Consider the following 24,815-nt stretch of genomic DNA (forward strand, 5'->3'; position numbering starts at 1 on the left):
TTTTTGATTATTTTCAGCACCACCCAATGGGAAAGGAAGTCCTTTCATGCCTACAGTAATTTGTGTAATCAAATAATCAGGATGGTGCCTTATTTCATACTTATCCCTTGTTATATGTAATGCATTCAGTATTTTTAAATAACCAAACAGTTTACCCTTCTTTAGAGTTAGATGTAATGTTTTAGAATTTTCTGTATAACATTCAGGATTTCCTTCTAAGGAATTGTCAATTTCCTTCATTAAATTGATTCCTTAAATAATGTAATATGTTAATTCTGTAATGTTGTTTCTTTTTGCAGTGAAGCCAAAAGCTGCCTCCTAGATAAACATATTGCATTTATAGGAGATTCCAGAATTCGCCAGTTGTTTTATTCTTTTGTAAAACTCATAAATCCTCAAGTCAAGGAAGAAGGAAACAAGGTAAGACTAACTTTTTCCCTGCCAATTTGTCACTTAACTGTTAAAACTTCACTTAATTTCCAGGTTGAAAACACCAGAAACTGGGTGTTTTCTAAGGACTTTGATGTCTGAAATGGGCATTTGTTGGGAAATAATACTGCTTGCTACCCTAACATTCAGGAAAGGGAACCATGTGGCATAGTTCTGCAGAGAAACAAGTCAAGCACTCGATAGGGAGATTGGGCCCAAGCAATTGTCAGAGGGTGATAACAGGAATGTTTGGCATCCTGAGAAGTGAAGTGGGAAGTTTGCAGAGGGAGGGTTCAGCAGATGTTAGTTTTCTTTCCTAGGCTATTCAGCTAAGGTGGCCTGTCCAATGGCAACTAAGTGAGATTTGTTTTTCTCATGAGAAAATATGGCTGTCACAGTGTGGGATGACTTGGAAATCTGTGGAATTTATGAATTCTCTGTGAGATTATGTACTCTCTCTCTGTATATTTACCAAGCTGGAAACTCTGTTTTGAATGTGGGGACAAGGTGCCTTCTCAGTGATCTCTTTACCTCCATATTGGACTGAAATGCCAAGGCATAGTGATGCAGGATTAATAATAGACAGTTGTTAAATTGATATGGTCCTCTATTCAAGTACAAACATCTTAGACAGTAAGATAATGTCTACTCCAAGAATTGGCTAGATGGGGAGGGGTCACTTGTAAGAAAGTCATCTGGTATTGGGCTCTGGTCACCTGAGGAGGCTGATCAGGAGGTCACCTGACAGAGGGACTGGAAGGTTACAAAAGCTGCTCTGTTGGGAGTTCTTTGATAATCTTTCACCAGTTTAAGATGCGGGAGACAGCTGCAAGAACTGGATGAGATTGAGGCAGGTTCCTCCTGTCCATCTACCTGTCTGAACATAGATGACCCTCCAAAGGAAGAGTGAGCTACAGTGAGGGGCATTGTGTTCAGGATGTGTTGTTTTCTATGTGATCTCTACCCTCTATGTATTTGTCATGCTTAAGTAAAGAGCAATAACATGTTTGTATCTGTGTTATATGTTACACCTACCATGTGGCGCTTTGAAGAGCAGAAACTAGAATGCTTACACCTTTGGAGTTCTGGGAAAGGGTGTGTTTAAGCTTGGGGGGCGGTGGAAGCTGAGGAGTCAGCAGTGATACCAGAGGGGCTAGGAAGCTGGACCACATGGTTGCAGCCTAGACAGAAGATCTATGCTCTAGAGATGTCCCTAGGGACCCAAAGACAGGGACAGTGGGCTTTGTTCAGACTTCAGAGGCTTAAAGCACCCAGAGAACCAAAGGAAGGGTCTCCTCATAGCAAGCTGATGAGCCACCAGTAGAGGGAGCCCAATCTGATCTATGCCAGTGTTTTTGTTTTGTTCTTTTAGACAGAATTAATTAATTCAAGTCTTGTAAGTCACTTCTTGAAAGGTTAATTGCTGATTTAATCTGCACTGAAATCCTAGATGCATTGACTGATATACAAGTCTGATTGGGGCTGAAATTAAAAATAGCTTTCTGCCTTGCCTTTCTTGTAAATGAAATACAATTGTGTGTTCATTTTCTGAAGATAAGTGTGAAGCACAGCTTGCTAAGTGGAGCCAGAAAGAGACTATATCACCATAGTCTATCAGACACCCAAATCATTAACTTTGTCTGCTGTTCAGGGTTTGTATTCAGTTTCAAGTCAGACTTGTTGTCAAGGCTGATTCCCCACTCTGGCACTTCGAGTGCAGAAGGTTGGGGCCCTCAAGGACTCTAAAAATTAATACTTACCGCCCCAGGCTGGTATTAAACTTCCAAGCTTACAGCTTTTCTCTGACCTTGGAGTGGTAGATGCTGCCAGCACCCAAGTGCAGAATCCTTTCGAGACCCCAGGAAGGTGCACTTGGGAATTCCTTCCTGTGGGGTACCCTCAAGCCCTTTCACTCCCCACCCTTCTGGGGAAGAGCTGAGAGAGACGGAAAAAGGAAATCAGCTGTTGCCACCAGCTAATTAAACAACATGTGCACAAACCTCTTAAGACACAAAAATCCAGTTCTGGTCTTAAAAAAGGTGAACTTTATTAATAGAAAGAAAAAAAGAAAAATGCCTCTGGGAATTTAGGCTTTTGCTAGATTTAAAAAATAAAAGCTACAAGGATTAAGCATCAAGAATAGCTTTCTTGAGGTCCAGCTTAAAGGTTACAAGCAAAAGAAAAACACTTGTGGACTCCTCTGGGCTAACCCTAAGCCATAAATAAATAAATAGAGAAACCTAATTGTGTCTTCCTAGACATTTCCTGATCTCCTTACATACCTGGGGTTCAAATGAGTAGTTGCCAAGTATGATAGTGAGTATTTTTCATACCTGGGCCCAAGCTTCTTACAGCATAACTGCAGCCCTAGCTGTCTCTCCCTGGAGAACAACCACAGACCGACAAAGGGGAGTTGTTCTTCAATTTTAGAAAGTTCTAGACTTCCCATTGGCTCTTCTGTCCAAGTGTCCACTCACTTCCTTTTACTTATGCATAGCAGTGAGACTTTTTAACTCTTTACAGATAGATCAATTAGAGAACAGCTACTAAGAGGGATTTTATAGCTGCTGGCTGGCTGGGTGTCCATAAAGGGAGCTCTGCCCTCCCCTTCATTTATCATACTTGTCAATTATTTAATACATCCAGGGTATTTAAATGCACAATAGCAGTCTGTCTGACAGGCAGCATGTAATTAAATTTCACTTGTCAAAGCCAGATGTTTGGCTGATTGGATAACAGGAGTTTTCCTAGCCTGGGGGTTGGTGTTGGATTGCTTGCCAGAGGTGGGGAGTAGTTTGGCAAATGTGAGAGTTTGGTGGGGAGGAGTAGTTAGGTTGGTTTTGAGCTGAAAGACCTTTGTATCAAATGCTTGTGAAACTGATGGGGTAACAGTGCATTTAATAGACTTTGGAAGATATCTGAAGTTTCAGGATGGCTGAGTATGGGGAATCACTGGTTTATGGAGAAAGAATGGGTATGTTTGTCTACGGTACCTCAGCTCAGTTTGTGGAGGGAAAGTGTACGTGTCCTTTCTGTTTCAGGCATTGAAACTGATATAATACAACTCAGTTTAATGTTGAGTATTTGTGTCTACTGTAATTAAGGATGCCTAACTTATTCCATTCTAATCTCCTGTTTTCAGTCAATACGTTATGAATTACATATTCCAGGCTTGATTTTTGCCTGTGGTGATTTTATTTTTTTCTGGAAACTTTGAGCAAAATTGGTTCAGCTGTTAGAGTACAGGGGGAGCAGGAAAGAAGGCATACTAGTGATATAGACCAGGGAAATATGAGAGGAAAATGTTTTGTTTCGATTTCAGCCCTTTGAGAGGAATATTAAGGAAAATAGCGATGTGTAAAAAGGAAATATTTCAGACTTTTTGAATCATTTGGTAATAGAAAGCTCTGGTGTTCCCAGGAGCTGCTGGGGGGCATAGCACCATATGCCTGAGATACATTTCAAAGTTTTGCCAGCATAGCTATATCAGTTAGGAGCATGAAAAAATCAGTTACACTACTAGCAACAAAAAACCAAAAAACAACTTTTGCTAGTATATCTTATTTCCTCCAGGAAGTGGTATAAGCTGTACAGACAAAAGAACTATTTTTCTGGTATAAACTGTCTCCTCTAGGAGTTGTACTAGCAAACACTTCTTAGTGTAAATGACGCCTTAGATGGGAGATGAATAGAGCTCTGTGTGGATACAAAACTTGTATCTGCAACTGATCCACAAAAATGGTCCATGAATATCCGCAGATTTGCAGGGCTCTAGAGATGAGAGGGATCAGTATTCGAACATAGAACAAGTTTAACTTGTTTTTTATTTTGGCAGCATGGAAACATTCTTTCTGAAGACACATCTGCATCAATTAAAGTGGTAAGTTTTTTTTGTGGTAATAAGCTCCAAGCTATAATAATCAATGTATAATTTTATATGCTCCCTCTATATTTCTGGTGGAAACAATTAAGGGCCTCTCTTCAGAGATACTGATCAGTCACAAATTAAACAGAAGTCAATCAGGATTGCAGGTGCTCAGCACCATTTATGATTGGATTCAACCCCCACCCTTATCCTGAAGATTTGTATCTTAAAGTTTAGTGAAATCTGAGTAAGGCCCTTTGAGGGGTGTGTGTTTTACCCCAATCATTTCCATTATCTTACAGGAGCTTTGGACTCAATAGTAGTGACAATACTATTGACCTGAAATATTAGTCCTCTCATCAGATCTCATAATTGGCCCTTCAAATGAAAGTAGCTTGTGATAACTTGGTAAATGCAGATGAGCTTTCTGTGCCACCCCAACCAGTTCTCTGCCCTGGGTCCACTTTGATTGCAGTAACAGAGCAAGCCAGGTGCATCACCAGTGTAGAAGGCTTTTAAAAAAACACCTACACACAAAAAAACTTGGGGATTGTGGGTAGATTTTCAGGAGAACCCTCTTCTCCGTCTCCATCCCCAGTGGTCTGAGAGTGGGGTCTTCCTCCTGCAAAGACCTCAGTAGCATTACTTTTTTCCCACTCCTTTCCATATAATTCATCAAGAGTGCACGTTGAGTGGATTACTTAGGTACTTTGGAGGGAGCTATGATTTTAAAAGAGTGGTTGGTGTTGTATTCAGGAGGAGAACTTTGTGTTAGGCCAGTCTTTCTGCCTTCATTATAGTGTTTTCTTACAGTTCTTTGTTTTATATTTTTCCTTTGACATGACATTGTCTCCACTGTACTTTTTAGGAGACTGTAGTACCTCTTGATTGGGGAAGCAGAAACTACTTATGATGTCAAGTAGCACCTTGGGCCTTACATAGAGAGGGAATAACATTAGCTGAAGTACAAATAAAGTTTTACATAAACCTTTTGGAATTAATTGAAAGATTTTATTTTTATTAAGGAGAATGATTTTAATAAAGTGCAAGTCATTAGCCCTTTTTTTGTTTCCCTCTGCTCCATTTTTAGAAGCTAGTAATGTGGAATGCTTGTGCCAAATGTTAGGACTCAACATAGTTTGAAATCTGGAATATTAAGCTTTCCGAAAATTGGTTTTCTAGTTCAGAGATTTGCAAGATAGCTGTTGCTAAAAGGTGTGGAGAATGAAGCTAAAAGTTAACTAGAATACACTGACGTGATCCTTTGTAAACTTTAATACATTTGTTTCTGTCCTTGATATTATTGGGAAAACTGAGACTCTTCGCTTCCAGCTGGTTTAAAGATTTAGATTCTATGTGAAATCTTGGCTCTGTTGAAGTAAATGACAGAACTCCCATTTATTTTACCCTTTGTTTCTGGCTGATTAAGATATCAAATCTTTCATCTATGATTGGTCCATGAATCTAGTAAAGAAATGAAGCAAAATTTGGACCAGTGTAATTTTCCATGTATGAAATGCATTGCTTGTATTTGATATTCACATGCATTTTCTAAATGATGAGCTACTCTTAAATTTACTCACAGGTATTAATATATTATTTTTACAGGATTTCCTGTGGTATCCAGAAGTTAATGGCTCTATGAAGCAACGTATCAAATCATGGACTGAGGTGTGTTCTAAAAATATACTGACTTTAGAAGATACCAACAGATTGAGGGACCTAGTCTCCTATTGTTCCATATTGTGTAGAAGTTCTGAATGTAGATAAAGGAGAATAATATTTTAAAAAATTAAGATCAAGTTGTACACTAAGACCTCTAAAAAGATATAGTGTTACAACTATTATATCAACAGGATGTATTCACACAGAACAAGCTAACCCAAGCTGCAGAAATTCACAGTGTGGACTCAGAAGTTTAGAGCTCAAATGAAAGTCTCCAAAGAATCCCACAGCTCTGTAATATCTGGTGAATTCTTGGAGAGGTGCACTGGATCTTATAATTATGCACTAGTTATACTTACTGTCAGATATGATTCTTGTTTTTATGCTATCCAGCATGTCAGGTGTTCGTTAAAATTGCTGGTTAACAAATTACCATACTTAACAAGTATAACAACTTGAACATGTATCTCCCTTGATAATTAGTCAAGTTGTTCACAAATTAACTCTTACTAAAGAATAGTTGTCATTTCTGAGTTTCTTCCTTTGATGATTCTATGATGGCCCATTATGCCAGTCTCCACTGCCCACTTGTTAAATTTTCAAACGAACATCTCTGTGCTTTTTCCCATGCTGCCCCTTAGGTTTGGAATGAACTCCCTGTAAACATCTGTGAAGCTACCTCTCTGTCCGCCTTCAAAACCTTCTTTAAAATTGTCCTTTTCCATGATGGCTATAAAACGCTTGACAGCAGTTAGGCTGCTGGTGTGCAGAGACCACTACCTATCATGCTAGCTAATATTGTCTCATTGTTTTCTTGTAAACTCCCCACCCCCGATCTGCCTCTACCTGTCTCTTGTGTTAAATTTAGATTGTAAACGCTTTGGGGACAGGGTTTGTCTTTGTTCTGTGTTAGTACAGCACCTTGCATAGTAGGGTCCTGTCCATGTATAGGACTCTTAGACACAACAATATTACAAATAATAATATGATTATCACTTAATTATTTAGACAAATTTCTTTTTTTTTTTTTTATGGACAAGTATCTTCAGTCATTGGCCACTTCGTAATAATAGACATGTCTAGAATATTTATTTCAGCTGCTATAATGCATGTTTGTGTGATTTAGCAATGCATAGCATCTTCTGAGTAGATGCCTGGATAGCTTTTAAAGAGAAAACTTAAATATTGCCTAACTCAATACATGATTTTGAACATATGGAAACATAATGATACTTTGCACTTACATATAACCTTACATCTGAGGATCTCACTGCTTTACAAATTCTTTAGCCTCACAAGACAGCTGAGATGTGATAAAATCGAGGCACAGATGTTAAAAAACTTGTGTAATAAATTGAGTAATAGCTTTTAGTGACTTGTGAAGATATTTAGAAGACTAATCTCTCTTTTACTTTGTGTTTTAGGGTTCTATTGCAAAACCTCATGTAATTGTAGCAGGCGCTGCTACGGTAAGCTTTTCATGCAGTAGGCATTCTGGTGAGAATTTACAGGAGAATATGTATACTTCTAGAAACGTGACAAGAGGAAGTAAAGGGAAAACATATACTGATTGCCAATCTTCTATTCCAATTGTCTTGTTCTTGTTATAACCAATACTTCTTAAAATATCAGAGTAATATTTGTATATAGATGTACAGTAATATTTGATTACCGTTTCATTGTTAAAGATTGTGTTTTGGCTTGATGCATGGATGAAATGTAGAACAAATCCTATGAGAAGATAGCCCAGGTACTTCATAAACGATTTAAATATTTTTATTAATAATTTGGCCAACTGAATATCACATTTTTAATGAATATTGTTTTCAGAAAAAATATTGACCTTGATAATGGTCCTGTCTGCAAGGTTTTTCTTCCAGGAATCCATTCTTTTTACTTAATGTAAACTCTTCTGTGCTCTGTCAACTTGTTGAATACCGCCTTTTACTGCTGCCAGGAGCCATCTCAGTATCTGTGCTTCCTGAGACTGTGAGTTTTGACATCCTGATTCAGGAATCTGAACCTCAGGGCAAGTCTACACTAGAGTGCTTCATCATCACAGCAGCACCGATGCAACTGCGCCACTGTAGTGCATCTGGTGAAAACGCACTATGCCGATGGGAGAGCATCTGCCACCTACATAGTGGGGGTGTGTCCAGTACTTAAGTCACTGTAACTTGTGTCACTCAGGGGATGGCTTTTTCACACCCTTGAGCAACGTAAGTTACATCATTTTACTTGGTAGAGTAGACTAATCCTCATTCTCTCCCCACTTCCAGTAGTATCAGCACCACTTCAGGAAATGGACTAGTCTTCCTACTATCTCCCACCTTTAATGACATCATCTTGGTTAGCAAAAATACCCCAATTTAATGTAAAGGCTATACTTAGTTGCAATTCACCATGTTTTAATGATTACCAACTAAGAAGAATCAGCCTTTCTTTAGGAAAATAACTGAAAAGTACAAATGCAAAATGTGATTTAAATCATCAGTTTCAATCAAGGATTCCTGTTTGCGGATTTAAATCATGATTAAATTTGTCAATTTAAACAGTTTGGTTTAAATCAGTCCACCCTGGCTCAAATTCAGGAATAGTACATTGCAAACAAAAAGTTTTGAGTGCTGCTATTTGATCTGTGAATTTGGAGACAATACCTGTCGAAGAGTCCTGCTAATCTATAAACCTCTTGACACCAAAAGTTTTCAAGCAGAGGTGATCTATACATGTAGTATGATGTAGTCAAGAAGTTCACAAGAGCCATATGTCAGCTGTCTGGAGTGGCTCACAAATGTGAATACCAGCATCAAGGCTGACTGTTAGAAACCAGGGCACAAACCCCAAACTGATTGCTTAAATTTCACCAAGTAAGTATCAAGCATAAACTCCTCAAAAACTATAACAGCCTTGATGTGGAGTCACAGACAGTCCCCTTGGTACTCCAGTCTATCTTAACATCCCAGGCAAGCCTTCCTTTGTGACTGATGGTGCCTTACACAAAAAATCAAAATGATATTCAGACTACTCCCAGGCTCAAATGACCAATCACTTTCCTTAAATCAGTCGCATCTCAGAGCTCAAACCAAAAACAATATGTGTAGCCAATGCTATAATAAACTAACTGAAGATTTATTAACTAAGGGAAAAAATGATTTATTAACTATTATTAACTAAGGAAAATGAGTTATTTACAAAATTAAAGCAGATAAACATACAAACAAGTTATAATCTTTAGTTTCAGAAGATGATAGAAGCTGTTGTGATATGCAAGCTCTATATGTCCTTTAGGGCTAACCCAGGCTAAACAGTTTGGGGGCCCTTGCTTATGCTTAGAAGTCTTTGCCCTTCAGAGTTCAAGCAGCATAGGGAGAACAATTTCTTCTTGACAGGGACTTTTATTCCCTTCTCCCCAAAACTCAAGCTGATGGGATGAGTGTTTGTGTACTGTCTCCTCTTCATGGGTGTGGGGAGAGCAGTCATTAAAGTCTTTTGTCCCTTGATGTTGCACAATAGCTTACTGATGTCTATGGGCTTTGTTTCATTGGGCAGGAGATGACACCTCTTGTGGTAAACTAATATTTCACATGTGTTAATGCATCTCTCCTGACTGTGGAGCTTTATAGTTTCAGAGCAAACACCTAAAAATTACCTTACAACGTGGGACACAGATATTATGTGTGAGATTAATGCATACAACAACTTCTAAGAATTTCATACAGTCTAAACACATTTTTATAAATCTAATACCTGTTTTGATAATACTAACACATAGATGAGCCAGACTGGTTTCCAGCTATGCATTTGTCAATGTTCAGTGAGGCCTGGGGGTCTTGGCATGAGCTAGTACCTGGTCTGCCAGCATCACACCATCTTGGGAGACTTCAGCATCCACACAGCTGATAGCCTAAAACTCCTATCTGAACTCTGTGCTTTTTGTTTCTCATAAGTTTTCTTAGAAGTCTGTCTTTCACACACAGACACCAATACCCCGGACAAATAGTAAGGCCTGGTCTACACTTAAAATTTAGTTTGACATAACTATGTTGCTCAGGGGTGTGAAAAAAATCACACCCCTGAGAACCATGGCTGGGCTGACCTAATCCCTGGTGTAGAAGCAACCAGGGAAGAAAGCTTCCATTGACCTAGTTACTGCTGCTTGGGGTGATGGATTGTCTACAGCGACAGAAGAACTCCTTCCATCATTTTAGGAAACAGTTATGCAGCAGTACTGTAACAGCATAGCTACAGTGTGGTAAGTGAGCCTTTATAGCACCTGTATTGTAGGCATTGCCTAGGGCTGGACACTAACATAAGAAACTCAAGAATAGCCCCCAGTCCTGATTGCACTGTGTCCTACCCTACATAGAAATGAAAACTCCCTAATATAAGACAAAACAATCACCACCATAATCTACTCCTGAAAATCAAATTCCAAAATGTATTTCCAGAAAACTCTACCCAGTCAAGAACTAGAAGAACCAGTGAAGCACAACTATTGTTCCTTGACTACTGCTTATAGATAGCCCTGTACCTAAATGCTCCCTTCTAGCTGACTGCAATCAAGAGCATTACCTTTGACTTTGAACTTTGCCTTTGTGGATATGAAAGAGAAAAATGAGCACGCAATACACAGATGACACTCAGTTCTCTGTCCTTTATCTCATACTAAGCAACACCATCTTCAAGTTGGTCAAAGTTGAACTTGTAAAAGACTGACGTAATACTCATAGGTTTCTGAAGCACTTTCCTATTTCTGCTCGCTATGCCCCCTCACCGCTACCAAGCATGTCTGCCCTCACATTAAGTTGTTCTGCAGCCTTTGGGTCCATGGGATTCTTCAGCATTGTTTGATGCTGAAGTACTGATGGTAGCAGAAATTCCCATTTCTGTCTTTGACTGGCCAGAATATTGTGCCCCTTCTTGGGCTTAGCAAAAGTATCTGTTTTGATATTCAGGGTTCTCTATCGGATTGGGCATAGCTTCTGAATAATTTGTTTCTCGCTCCAAGGTTATGACCTCTCACAATAGCTACTTTCCACTGAAATAATGAAACTGTTGACCCGCTGGAACAGGCTTGAGTGTGTGGAAGAAAGACCTTTCATAGGAAATGGACCTAGATCATGTAATTCATTCCCACAAAACATTACAATGGCTACAGGCCTCACCATGTTCAGGCTAAATAAAAACTCATGTTTTTGGCTCTGCGTTCCCTCTGTAATGTCAACACAGACACACACAGAACAATAATATAAAGAATTTCCTAAGCTATTTCTATTACAGGCTGAAAAGGAAGACAGAAAAAGATTTGTTGTTGTAATTTCTTAATATTTGGGAGGCATTTGGATACATAAATGTTCCCCTTCACCGTACTTAAATAGATACCACCACAAGTCTTCATAGCTGTTTCTGGTACACCTCTACCCTGATATAACGCTGTCCTCGGGAGCCAAAAAATCTTACCGCGTTGTAGGTGAAATCGCATTGAATCGAACTTGCTTTGATGCGCCGGAGCGCGCAGCCCTGGCCCCCCCGGAACGCTGCTTTACTGCGTTATATCGAAATTCGTGTTATATCGGGTCGTGTTATATCGACGTAGAGGTGTACAGTACTGTTTTTCAGGTACTATTCATTCATACACTAACGAACTTAAAACCTTCTAGGCTTTGCTCATACAAACTTCTACTTCAAGTCAATGAGAGTTTTGCTTGAATAAAGTCTAGAGCATTTGACCCTAAATCTTGTCCCTATATGTTACTGCTACCTTAATACTATTCCATCAAGTCAGTGAGTTTCTAATAAAATTTATATCAGAACAATTTTTGAGCAGACAAATGCCACCTTTATGTTAAACAGTTGCAACATATATCTTTGTACTCTTTATGATAATAGTTCATTCTTCTGTTATGCACCTAGCCTGTCAAACCAACAAATGTTTTTAATGCTATAAAAATTATTAAAATATTTAAGAAATAAACAGGTTCTATAATAGTATTGAAAATAGCTGCTAATAATGGAATGGAATCAGTAAAGTTTTATGATTGTATATACTTTAGAAATAAAGAATCTGAATTTTTTTTATTTAATCTTCTAGTGGTCTATCAAGATTCACAATGGCAGCAATGAAGCCCTCACGCAATATAAAATCAATATCACTTCAATAGCGCCTCTTTTGGAAAAATTAGCAGAGAGTAGTGATGTATACTGGGTCTTACAAGGTAAAATACAGTAGATAACTATAATTTGTGCTGTCATTGTCTGATTTGAATCACAATTTTGCAGGCTGTGGAGGACTAAACCATCTTTTACTGCCTTGCTTTGCCCCGAGGTTGTTCATAAGTAGTCTAGTATCTGCATGAATATTCAGAAAATTTTGATATAAAATCTGGAAGACTTGGATCTTTGTCAATATTGGTATGCTAGATTTCACCCATTTCCTCTTGACTGTACCTTCCATGTGTTTGACCTGTTCCTACCTTCATGAGTTAGAGCTATCTAAAATTACATGTGTTGACAGTTATATTTAGACATAAGCAGTTGATTTCTTCTTCCTGGGGGGGGGGGGGGAATCTTAATCCCCCCTCAACACTGACTTCTTGTTGAAACATTCCTGTAATAAAACTTCTTCAAATTGTTTGACTTATACAACCCATGATAAAGCTTAAGAGAAATGCTCCTTTCAAGTCTTTTTATGTTATGGAGTTAGCTGTTAGCCAGAAAGAGAGACATTTTCCAAAGAGGAGCACTGAGGCTGGGCATACTCACACCGAATAAGCAACCATGACTGCAGTTAATTACATACATGAAATAGACTGCTGATGTAAAATATTTTCTAACTTTAATAACTGAATTTTAACTTAAAAAAAAAAGAGAAATTTAAGAAAACGTTAAGCTTGCTTAGTTAATGGTTTACAAGTCAAGTTTTGCCAAAGTTCAGGTTACACACGTAGTCTCAACTCTTTCACCTTTTGTGTATTGTATTCATTTTTAATTATATGATCACGTACAATTTCTCAAATAATACAGTATATGCAATATATATTCTACAACTTGATGGCCTTATTTTGTGCATACTTATTAAATGTAGTGCTTACCACTCTAATTAGCCCCCTAGCCATCATGGGGTGGACTGCTCATGGTAGGAAGCACAGTGCACATTAGTGTTTTGTAGGATTAAGCCTTCAGATACACATGTGGGGCATGTGATAGTGTTCTGTACTATTCTGTACATCAATCCATTAAAGTCATTAGTATGAAACTACTCCTGGGGGAATTCTGCGCTACTGCATGCACATAATTAATGAGCCGTGCATATTTTTAATTTTTTGCGCAGAAAGAAGCTTCTGCTGAAATGTTGCTGTAGTTCTGCCTTCTTCCCACCAGAGGGTGCTGTGGCACAAGACCAGCAGCAGCTCCTGGCAGAAAATAACTTCTGCGGTTCTGCCTTTTGCCCACCTGAGGGCGGTGTCGCAATAGAATACAGCAGCAGCTCCTAGCCAGCTAGGGAAAAGGAAGAACCTGCCTTCTTCACAGCGCCTGTCAGGCCAGGTTAGGACAGAAGACAGGGGCTATGAGGAGACAGATAGTGTGGGGTGCTGGGGGTCAGAGAAGAGTTTATAAGGGCTAATCAGGGAGGACAGACTGGGGCAGGGGTTGAATGGGGGAGTGGAGGCATAGGCCCAAGGGAGGAAAGTGCAGGGCCACATGGTGATGGGAGCGGGAGTGCAGAGCTACATAGTAGCGACAGGGTGGCTGAGTGAGGGCACAGAGGGAGATGGGGTAGGAGGTACAGGGACAGGGGAGTGGCTGGGTAGGAGCACAGAGACACATGGGGGAGGGGTACAGAGCCATGTAGGGTTGGGGAGGGGGTGTCTGAGTGGGGGTGGAGGGACACATGGGGGTACAGGAACACAAAGGGACAGGAGTAGATGTGTTTGACTGGGAGAAGCTAGGGGTTAGCCAGAGCCTGCATAGGGAAAGATCCCTAACAATCCCTCCCCGCTCGCCCCGAAAAAACCTGTTCTAAACTTTTCCCACCCATACCCAACAGTCTTCCAAATTCACATCCAGGCTCCTTCCCAGCAATTTATTTCCCCCTCCCTCGGCTTCTTTGTTAACCCCAACTCCCCAAAGCCTTTGCACTGCTTCTGAGGGATGCAGGAAATACAGTCCTGTATTGTAGTTTAAATTAATTATTACTCAGAATTCTGTATTAATACACCTAGTAAGGAATCTGTTTGTCAAAAAACATTTCCTGCATCTTTTTTTGTTATCTGTATTGTTACAGATATACTTGCTGACAGATATTTTGAAATAAAATGACCAAAAATAATTGAAACTGGTGTGATTATATTGATGCTTTGACAAATAAAATATTCAGAATTCTGCAGAATTTTTAACTATTGTACACAGAATTGTTAATTTTTTGTTGCAGAATTTTTAATTTTTTGGTGGAGAATTCCCCCAGGAGGAGTATGAAACGTACGAAGTAACCAATTCTTGCGCAACATTTTACAGTTTCATGTCATAAAGTAATAGTGAAAATTATGCGGAAATACAGATGCCATCTACATTAGTTCAGTTAAGTGCCTCATATCCTGAACTCCATCCAGCTGTGCTGCTGATTGGAAAAAAGTGATATATTACATTAAAATATATACTTGGAGAACATGTATAAAAATTCAGTGTCATTAAAAGTAAACTGGACTATGAAAATACCACAAGTATAGAGGCATGAAAAATATAAGTATTTTAATGTGTTTTTAAGGTTATAGGAAACATAGTGTGACATATTGAATTATTTGAGAACTAGCGTTTGATCATGAATTTAAAGATAGTGATGTAATGAATATGCGGAGACAGAATTAAGGTAGCTAATCCTGTTTTAATTTTGATGTTTCTTGATCTTTAGATTAGAACGTAAACACTTATGTAACATTAACTGTATTGATGGCTGATGTGCCCATTTTAATGTTTAATTGACATATTCAACATTATGAATTCTGAACAAGGAGAGTTAGACTTAAAAAATCCCAAACTAGTATTGATGTGGGTTCATTGGAATGTACAGGAGCATTTGAGACGAGAAAATCTCTTCTTTACTAGATAACTAAATACATGGTCTGAGAAGTGTTAGGAAAACATGCTCCCAAATTAAATTCTTGCATGCCAGATTGAAGATTACAGTGAATTATTGGGCTTAAATCTCATAAAAAACAAGGATTATAATACAAATGATAAAACGTTAATTTTACCATCCAGTGTAGCACTGAAAAATTATGATTAATCTTTTAGGATGAATATAGTCTATAGAATTTGAATTATGATGATTGATTTTTTTAATAAAGCTTAACATTCTTTTTAAATTCAGATCCTGTTTATGAAGATATGTTGAGTGACAGTAGGAAAATGATCACTAATGAGAAAATAGATGCTTACAATGAAGCTGCAATCAGTATTCTGAACAGCAGCTCCAGAAATTCCAAAGCTAAAGTTAAAGTGTTCAGCGTTTCTAAACTCATAGCACAAGAAACTATCATGCAATCTTCAGATGGCCTGCATCTCCCAGAATCAAGCAGAGAAACAGTGAGTACTCTCATTGTTAGTCCACATAACAAAAAATTAATAATGGAGCAAGGTTTTAATTGAACATGTACTCATAATGGCAGATAGTATGAACTTTGGTGTCCCTTGATGATTATAGTCTTAAAAATGACGCACAAGAGTTTTCCAGGAAATTGTTTGTTTGCAAGACCCCAGCAGATGAAAGGGTATCTTTTGGGATCTTGCAAACGAATTTTACAAGATGCTACTTGCCATTTTGTAAGTAACTACATAGCTGTTTAAAAAATGTAGTTTCTCCTATATATTAAACACTTTTGAGACCATCGCTAGATCCTTCACATCCTGAGGAATCCAAGCTGCAAATTTGTTGCTTTCCTCTGCATGAATGAATGACAATCACAACTTCTTGGAGAGCTGCTCTCAGGGCAAAATCCTAAATCTCCCCTTTTGTGAGTGTGCAGGATCCTCAGCATATTAGTAGTAATTCTGTTATGGTGGAGGCTGGGGGGATGTGGGGAACCCTTTCAGGGAATCATCATCCCATATAAATCTCTGTAAAGGCTCCCTGCAGCACAACATGAAGGAAGTTTGTGGTTGTAGGGGTGAGCTAATAGGTAGGCAAAAGGTGGGTTATTGGATCCATGTCTGTGCAGGTCAGCTGGCAAGCTGTATGGGTTACTGCAAAACAGAGTCTGCAGTAATGTTTGCAAAGCAGTTTTGCTGCCATTCCGCAGTTTGAGGTAGAAGTATTACATTTCTACAGCCTCCATAACAGACCTTCCCAGATCTACTTATTTGGGTTGTGCTCCTGCCCATGGCTTTGGTTCTTGTTGCTTTTTCAAAATCAATAATAAAAATTAAAGCTGTTTGTTTACATCAGGACTCTTAAAAATATTGACTCAGATCTGTTAATATGTGTTATTTTAATCTTCGAATTTGTGTGTAACTAGCTGTGTGTGCATATATGAAGTGCTTAAATATAAAATGATAGGGGAAAATGCCTCTTTACTAATGTGAAATATTAGTAAATATATTTGAAAAAAATCTCCTATGCTGAGAATGTTTGATAGCTAGTTACTTGTTTCTTTGACAGAGTGCAATGATTCTTATGAATGTCTACTGCAATAAGATTCTGAAGCCCATTGATGGTTCCTGTTGCCAGCCTCAGCCTCCTCTCACTCTGATACAGAAGCTAGCTTTTTGCTTTTTTGCTTTGTCCATTATTGGATATTTAATTCTCACTTTTATTTATCGTAATAATCATCGAAAAAACAAGCCATGCACCGATATGGAAAGTGGAGAGGAGAAAAAACCTGTCACCAATACATCTCCTGTTTCTACTCTAGAGACACTGTTACACTCCTTCTTCAAGCTGGGTCTAATCATGGCCTATTTCTATCTGTGTGACAGAGCAAATCTATTCATGAAGGAAAACAAGTTTTATACACATTCATCTTTCTTCATACCAATCATCTACATCCTGGTTTTAGGAGTATTTTATACCGAAAACGCCAAAGAGGTAAAGATCATGCTGGTGTCATTTCCCAGTTCAGGATTGTAATTGAATTCATTTTTATTCACTAAAATATTACAGGTCAAATTTTCAGAAAGATATCACTGATGCTCTCACAAAATATAGAGTTGCATATGGTAATTCATTAATTGTACACAAACTGGTAATTAGGTGCAAAAGGACGTTTTTGCAAGTGCATTGGTAAAGCATTTTTGTGGGTGCAGCTGCTGGTAGTGTTCATCCATCAACTGGCCACAAGGTATCAGAGTCAAATCCTAGTTCAGACTAGTAGATGAGCATTGATTTATGGGGCAACATCTAATACACAGTGAACTTTATATAATGTCATTAGTGTAGAAGTTTTTCTTCTTAGACCCAACTGCCCATAAACTGGTTTATTGTTTTGAATTTTTTCTCCTCATTTTGTAGATGTTCGTTGTACTTGTTGGAATAGCAACACTCTTGTTTTGTTTTGCATAGACTAAGATGTTAAATAGAGAGCAGACAGATGAATGGAAAGGCTGGATGCAGCTTGTTATTTTGATTTATCATATCTCTGGAGCAAGCACTGTAAGTGATTTGAATTGAATTTTTTTTTTTAAAAAGTAATGTGATTTGGATTCAATGCTTTAAAGGAAAAATAAGCTGCTGCCATTTACCGTCAAGATACAGAAGTTAAAATATCCAAGCATTTATTAGACTTGAGTATCATAAACAGTTCACATTATGCTCCTCGTTTAACCTTTAATTTCAAAAAAATAATTTTTGTGAGGCCTCATATCATTTCCTTCAATAAGTGAAGATATCAGTAAGGCTATACTGTTTTGGGTTTTTTGTTCCCCCCTACCATCCCCACCCACATATCCAGTGAAGGGGAATTATTTTCTCATTGTGGAAGACGGGTATTAACTTAGTTACAAAAACTTGCTGGAGACAACTTTTATGTGTTTTTTTTTCCTTTTAATCCAGTTATAGTCCCACAAGAAAGTAGAGATGTTGATACAGTTGTAAGAAGTTTATTCAGATTTTACAATTTGAGAGAGGCTAGGGCAAAAGAGAATTGCTTTAAGTAGTAGTAAGTAGGTCATAACATTTCTTTCCTTTGGTTTACAATGACATAAAGTTTTATGAAACAGAAACACAACAAGCCTAAAATACAGAAGAACTTTCTCCTCTTGACTCTGAACTTACTTACAATTAATAGTGTTTAAAAAAAGAGAGAGAGAGCGCTTCTGTGGCCCTCTCTAAAATAGTAAATTATTTTTCTCAACAGTTTTTGCCTGTGTATATGCACGTTCGGGTTCTGGTTGCTGCATATCTGTTCCAAACAGGTTATGGACATTTTTCATACTTTTGGATCAAAGGAGACTTTGGATTGTATAGAGTGTGTCAGGTAAGAATAAATCTTTCACTGATTTTGTATAAAAATATTTCCAAGTTCAGATCTCTCTGCTCGCTAAATTATCTGAGATTAAAATTATTTTGGTTGTTATTCATAACAAACTGATCATTGTCTCTCTCTCATCTGGTCCATTTAATATAGTCTGATCAATCTAGTTTATCTAATACAAACATAATGACAAATTTTAGAGGGAAGGCTGGTAACCCATTAGAATGTGGCTGAGGTGAAAAATAATCATTCTTAATATTTTCATCAGAAATTGGGCACAATAAATAGTGATGAACATAAACCAGTGTAATATTATGAAAAGGCAAGACTGAAACAAACTTTATCTAAATTATCCATTTTGGATCTTTCTTTCCCCAACCCATACCCCATCTTGTCTGTTTAATGTGGATATTCTATTTTACATACCACTAGAGCATTTTTCTGTTGGATCTTTATACAAATAAATATTTGGTGAATCCAGGATGCTACTATCTGGAAACAAAATCAGTTTTTTTTCACTGTGAAGAGTGTGATGCTTCTTAAGGCAGCCAGGGCTGTCAGCCACCATGTTGCCACTTCCCTCCTGCATGAGGAAGTCTTGCCTGTGCAAGTTGAGTGTTAGCTCCCTCACACCAACGGTCCATCAGCCACTCAAGTACTCTCCTTTGGGCTATACCAGCCCTGCATTTGCCCTGCAGGCTGACAATAGATGTACCCCAGGCCCTGGGTCTCTTCAGAGTGTCCCCCTATGGTATCAAGTCCCTGATCACTAGATACCCACAGAAATCCCAGATCCTCTGTTCCCAAAGGAAGAGTGTATCCCAGTTTAACAGTTTTACCTTAGACCAGCACTCCTGTGTCACACGCCTAACTTGAGTTTGGTTATAGTAAACCAAAATAAGATTTATTTAAGAATAAAATTCAAATAGAATGGTTGCATATAAAATTGTAAAATGCAAACTGGGGCATATACTCATTATTAGATAGGAAAGGTAACTATTAAAGTTCAGTCTTTTGCAGCACTTGGTAGCCCCAAGGAGCTAGTACTCAGTCTTTCATGAAGCTCCCTCACTTTACCTCCTCAGTGAATGGCTCCACGCTGAGATATACCAAATACGTTTTTTGTCTTTATTCACAGACAGGGCAATCCCTGCATTGTCATATTGTTCCTTTTCACTTCCAAGTGGTTTCCATGTTTATAGTGAGTCTTGTGTGGTTTTCCATTGACTTGTCTATGTTGGTGCAAAGGTACACTGTCGAGCAATACATTACATAATCAACTAGCCTGGGAGGGTGATCACCCAGACATATTTCCTGCCGACTCATTTTCACTCCAAAACCAGAATGGAATAATTTGTTATATTATTTCTTAAATATGCCCCTGTGATGGGTTTCCCAGGGTGCAACTTGGAAATGGGGTACCACTGAGACCTCGGCCTCTGTCTCACCAGCTTGGGATCCCTGTCACACTGTGATGCTGTGACAAGCTGCACGCTCTCCAGAAACTGCATTTACGCAGACATCCACAGGCAAGGACACACCCTGCTGAGTTACATGAACTCTTTTGCCAGCCACTCATGAATCAACAATAGAGAGGCTCCAGTGATCCCAACAGCTCTCCAGACCAGGACCCCAGAGTTGTACTAACTTGTCTTGGTCAGAAGCCTGACCAGTGTAAGTTTATTACCCAGTCCACGCCTCCCTCAATGTGGAGAGGACATGAACCAGTTCTTGTCTCTGAGCAGATTTCCCATGCATTTCAAGCAAAACCCACTGTTTCAGGTAAAATGTAAAACAGATTTATTAACTACAGAGAGGTAGATTTTAAGTGATTGTAAGTAGTAAGCAATATAGATCAAATTTGGTTACCTAAGAAATAAAACATTAAATCACAATCTGAGTTCCATAAACTAGACAGGATTTAAATCAAGCATTGTCTCACCCTGATGGTATAATTCCTTAATACACAAACCAGGATTCTCCTTTCCAGCCTGGGACCATCTCCCCAGATCAGACTTTGTTCTCCAGATGTGTTTCCTGGTGTTGCGGAGGAGAGAGATGCCAAATGATGATGTCACTTCCCCTCCTTTATAAGTTCCTCCAGCTTGCTTCAAAGATCTTTTGCTATGAAACAGTCTCCATTATGTACGTGTTCTCTCTGAGAGGTCTCTAATGTATACAATTCCCCAGGTAGTCCGTGTGAATGTGTATTCCCCTTAATAGGCCATTATCTATGTCTGGCTGCTCCACTGTTGTACCTGAAGGGCTGGTTGTGAGTGTTCCAACCTTACAACTTACTACAGTAACACACATAGTAAAACTTCATAACTTCCCATACAATTATAGCACGTACAATCTAACAAGATATTAATGTTCAGCCGATAATACATCACAAGGCATACTTTGTATAAAACATGTAATTATATCCATGGTAAATATGGGGGTGCCAAGGTGTTGCTTTAGGGTACTGAGTGACACACACCCATGCACAGATCTCTTGATTAATGAGTATTGGTACATTACAAGCTAGTAGTAGAGACCCCACATGCTACTCTTTATGGATAATTACCATGAAGGTGGTGTATTAGATGTAGTGAGTTTGTGGGGTCTGATACAGTTGTTGTTTGTAAAGAACAGTATGAAGCCTTTGCCAATTGTCACCAATGGGCCTTTATGTCTTAAAGAGGTTTTTTTTCTTTCTCTATGGATAAGAGCAATTGAATTCAGCACTCCAGCACATTGGATTGCCTGCTTCCAAGACTGCAGGTCTTGCTTTAGATGGCATAAACTACTGTTATCTCTGGTTTGAACTACAGCCATTTTCATTCAGTTAAGTTCTAGAAGATTTAAGCTGCTGTGTGCCTGTTGGACTCATGACTTCCCTCGTCATTATAAAATAAAAAGTAGGTATTGGGTGTTTTAGTTGAGATCATTCATGCTCCCCTAAAAGGATTGTGGAATGGCTACTACACAGGTATGAGTGCTTATTAGGCCCTGTCACAGCTTCAGGGTAACTGCACTTTTAACCCTCTCCCCTCCATGGTCTGGTCCAGGAATGTCCATTCAGGTGTCTCCCCCTTAGCTATCACCTCTGCCAGGTCTTCTATCAGATCTATTAATTATTCTCTTTTCAAAATGAAAGGATATCTCAAAGTCTGTTGTTCATAATAATCAATTGTTCCAATACAAGGATGACTGGAGAAAACTTTGTGTTGTAGAGGTTTTTTGTCCAGTTAATGTGAGGGAGTACATATGCGACTGGCTCACCCTGATGGTATCTTGGTTTAAACAACAAACTACAACCATTCAGCTCTACTTCTTTGCTAAAGTTCAAACTGCTTGAGACAGCCATTCAAATTTCAAGAAAGGTAATATTGTAGGTGTTGAAATTGATATGCATACTATTTATATAATTTGTATAGTGTTAAAGAAAAACCTGGTTTGATGGTAATCCTAAATGAAAAAAACTCTTCTCTCTTCCTGCTCCTCCCAACTATCCACAGGTTTTATTTCGTCTCAATTTCCTGGTTGTGGTGTTATGTATAGTGATGGACCGACCTTACCAATTTTACTACTTTGTTCCACTAGTCACTGTCTGGTTTATGATCATCTATGCTACATTAGCTGTATGGCCTCAAATAGTCCAGAAGAAAGCAAACGGTAAAATAAATTTTGTTTGTTTCCTTTTACTGTAAAGGTGTTTGCATGACAATGTACACAATTACAATCATATACAAAACTTGATAGCCAGTGTGTTTTGTCTTTATGTGGATATGTGAATAATGTAGAAGTAAATTCTGTAAATATGTTAAACCACTGTCCACCAAACTTGGAGGGAGAGTTTTTACTTTCTGTAGTTCTCAACAGAACACATCAAGTGTTTGGTGAACTGTATCCTTGCTTAAATTTGTTGGAATATGAATTATATTTCTGAGGTTTTGAAAATTGGTGAACACTGCAAGAAACAAACAGCTGCTGAATGCAAGCTAAAAACCTCACATGAACTTGCTCCTAGATTGCTGTACCTGTGTTCATTGAACTCAGAGTTTTAATGTTATCTATGGTTTTCCCTTTTATTTACAAAAACTCACTTTTTAAAAAGTAGAATGAAATTCAGAACTATATATTCCCAACCATTCCTCATTGTGGAACTTTGAGAGGAAATGTCATAGTGTATTTTCTACCTTATAAACTAAAGTTAGTATTATAGAAAAATACTTTGTCCTCAGAAAATGGACGGCATGATCAACAGTATTGCAAACTTCCCCTACTCTGTGCTGCCGATGTACCTCAACACTCTTCTTGAGGAACCAGTTTTATTATCTCTTACCTAGTAGGGGTCTCCTTGCTGCTACCGTGTATGACCCCTTTGCTGAGATTGTTGAGGTGGTGCTAAATGCATTATTTCTTGTAATGTGGATATTTGTTCTTTAGAAAGTTGAAGTGAGACCACCAGCTTGTTTCACATACTATAGCTCGGTGAACAGCTGTCATGTAATAATTCTTTTTGGAGATCATTTGCCTCACCTAGATTAGAACCAGTGACCTGGAGAGTAAAGACTCTATGTACTATCACAGCATAGATCCCCATCCTGTCTTCTTCGAGTAGTGTCACTATGGTGTCGCTCCACTGTAGATGTGTGTGCATCCCTACACTTCCGATCGGAGATCTTTGGTAGCAGCGTTTGTTCAGCATGTACATGTGCTCTCTCCTCCTAATGCATTTCCTTGAGGCTAATTAGTTCTGAATGGGCGAACCACCCTCAGTTCCTTCTCAACCATCCCTGGCTAGAGATAGAGCAATTAGGAGGCCATTCACAGATACTTTACTCTTTAAAAATTCGTTCTTAGCTAGTTGTTTTTTTTTGTAATCTCACTTTTGTTGATATAACTGTGTAGTGTAGTTGTAGACAAGGCCAAAGAGGATGGCAGATACCTTACAGATATTTCTCAAGGAGGTAAAAGACGCTCACTATAAGTTGCTGAATATTTTACATTCCTCCTCCTCCTCCTCCAGAATAATGCTCCCCATCAACAAGGTGCTTTTGGACCCAGCTAAGCTTATATGGCAGACGCCAGCATCGGCCACACCAACATGCAAATGCGATAAAACATATATTATGTACCTCCCAGTGTTACCTGGGGTCTTCAGAACTTTTAATAGGAGCAAAATAATTTATTCCTAACACTGCCTAAAATAAAATAAAATAGGAACGCAACAATTTTGCTTGCTAAGATTTATGCAAGTAAACGTTCTTTCTTTAAAACGGCAGTTTATAAGATATAAGCACATATCAACATAAGCAATAGATTTAGAACATTTTAGATATTTAATATTTGGAACGGTATTAAGTAAATAATGGCAGGTTTGCTGTGGCCAGTTGTTTACCCATCGGGGAGAAAGGGTGTCAGGAAAAATGTTTTTTAAGATGGCTTTCGAGGATTGCTTTAATACATTTATTAGCTAATTTTTTGTAACTAATTTATATAAAACATAGGTTATGATGATTTTTACTGGGGATTTTTAAAATTCTTAATAATTGTTTAATAGTAGAGGCATTTAGATTTGTGGGTTTTTTAATTGTCCATTCCCTTTTTTTATTCTGATTAGCAGAAACTGCCAACTAGATATGACCTTGCTTCTAAAAGCCTGTCTTCAAATTAACCCTTAACTATGTGGTGTTTTATTTCATTAATTCAGGGTGGCTGAATGCACATAATATGGCTGCAATTAACTTGATTATATTCTGGGGTATACACACCCCTTAAATTCAAGGCAACATCAGGGATACAGAATTTTTTTCCCCCGCCCTCCTCCTAATGAAAGATGCAGTGAACTCCCGCGGCCGGCAACAGCATTCAAAGTCCACCTCTTATCATAGGGATTGGAAGCATCTGGACTTATCTGGATGAAAGGCCTACTCGTCTGCTACTCTGCAATTTAGAATTGCAAACTACCAAGCCTTAACATCAAAATATGATTACATGAACTATACCAAACTTAACCTCTTTATTGACCATCTCACTGAATCATAATGGGAACAATTTAGAGCCATTATCAATGAAGGGCAGTTGGTGGTCAAAACAGCACTCCATGCAGTGCTTGATGCAGCTGATACAGTGACCCAGTCCATCTCAACAGCAGTTGTGATGCAAAGAGCTTCGTAGTTGCAGCTTTCAGGTTTCCCAAAGGAGGTGCAAACAACTATTGAAGATCTCTCCTTCCATGGCTCTGAGTTGTCTGCTGAGAAGACCAATGCATTGCTCCACACACTTGGGGATTCCAGAGCCAAACTTCAGTCACTGGAGAGCTATACAACCAGACAAAAGAGAAAATTTAGTCCTCAGTCTTCTTGCAAACTGTGTGCACCGCAGTTCCCACCACAACACTA

General features: G+C 38.5%; 1 protein-coding gene across 1 annotated transcript in view; it reads left to right on the top strand.

The window, feature by feature from the left end:
• Positions 1 to 24,815, top strand: part of CASD1 (CAS1 domain containing 1) — a 57,819-nt gene that overhangs the window by 14,754 nt on the left and 18,250 nt on the right. The window contains exons 3-12 of the mRNA XM_030550583.1: positions 300 to 420; positions 4,265 to 4,309; positions 5,903 to 5,965; positions 7,384 to 7,428; positions 12,051 to 12,174; positions 15,327 to 15,541; positions 16,614 to 17,039; positions 17,514 to 17,603; positions 18,307 to 18,426; positions 21,927 to 22,083. Of these exons, the coding sequence (XP_030406443.1) occupies positions 300 to 420; positions 4,265 to 4,309; positions 5,903 to 5,965; positions 7,384 to 7,428; positions 12,051 to 12,174; positions 15,327 to 15,541; positions 16,614 to 17,039; positions 17,514 to 17,603; positions 18,307 to 18,426; positions 21,927 to 22,083 (1,406 nt within the window). The remainder of the gene's footprint in view (positions 1 to 299; positions 421 to 4,264; positions 4,310 to 5,902; positions 5,966 to 7,383; positions 7,429 to 12,050; positions 12,175 to 15,326; positions 15,542 to 16,613; positions 17,040 to 17,513; positions 17,604 to 18,306; positions 18,427 to 21,926; positions 22,084 to 24,815) is intronic.

This window comes from Gopherus evgoodei, chromosome 2 (assembly GCF_007399415.2).
Source record: "Gopherus evgoodei ecotype Sinaloan lineage chromosome 2, rGopEvg1_v1.p, whole genome shotgun sequence".
In the NCBI taxonomy this organism is placed as follows: domain Eukaryota; kingdom Metazoa; phylum Chordata; order Testudines; family Testudinidae; genus Gopherus; species Gopherus evgoodei.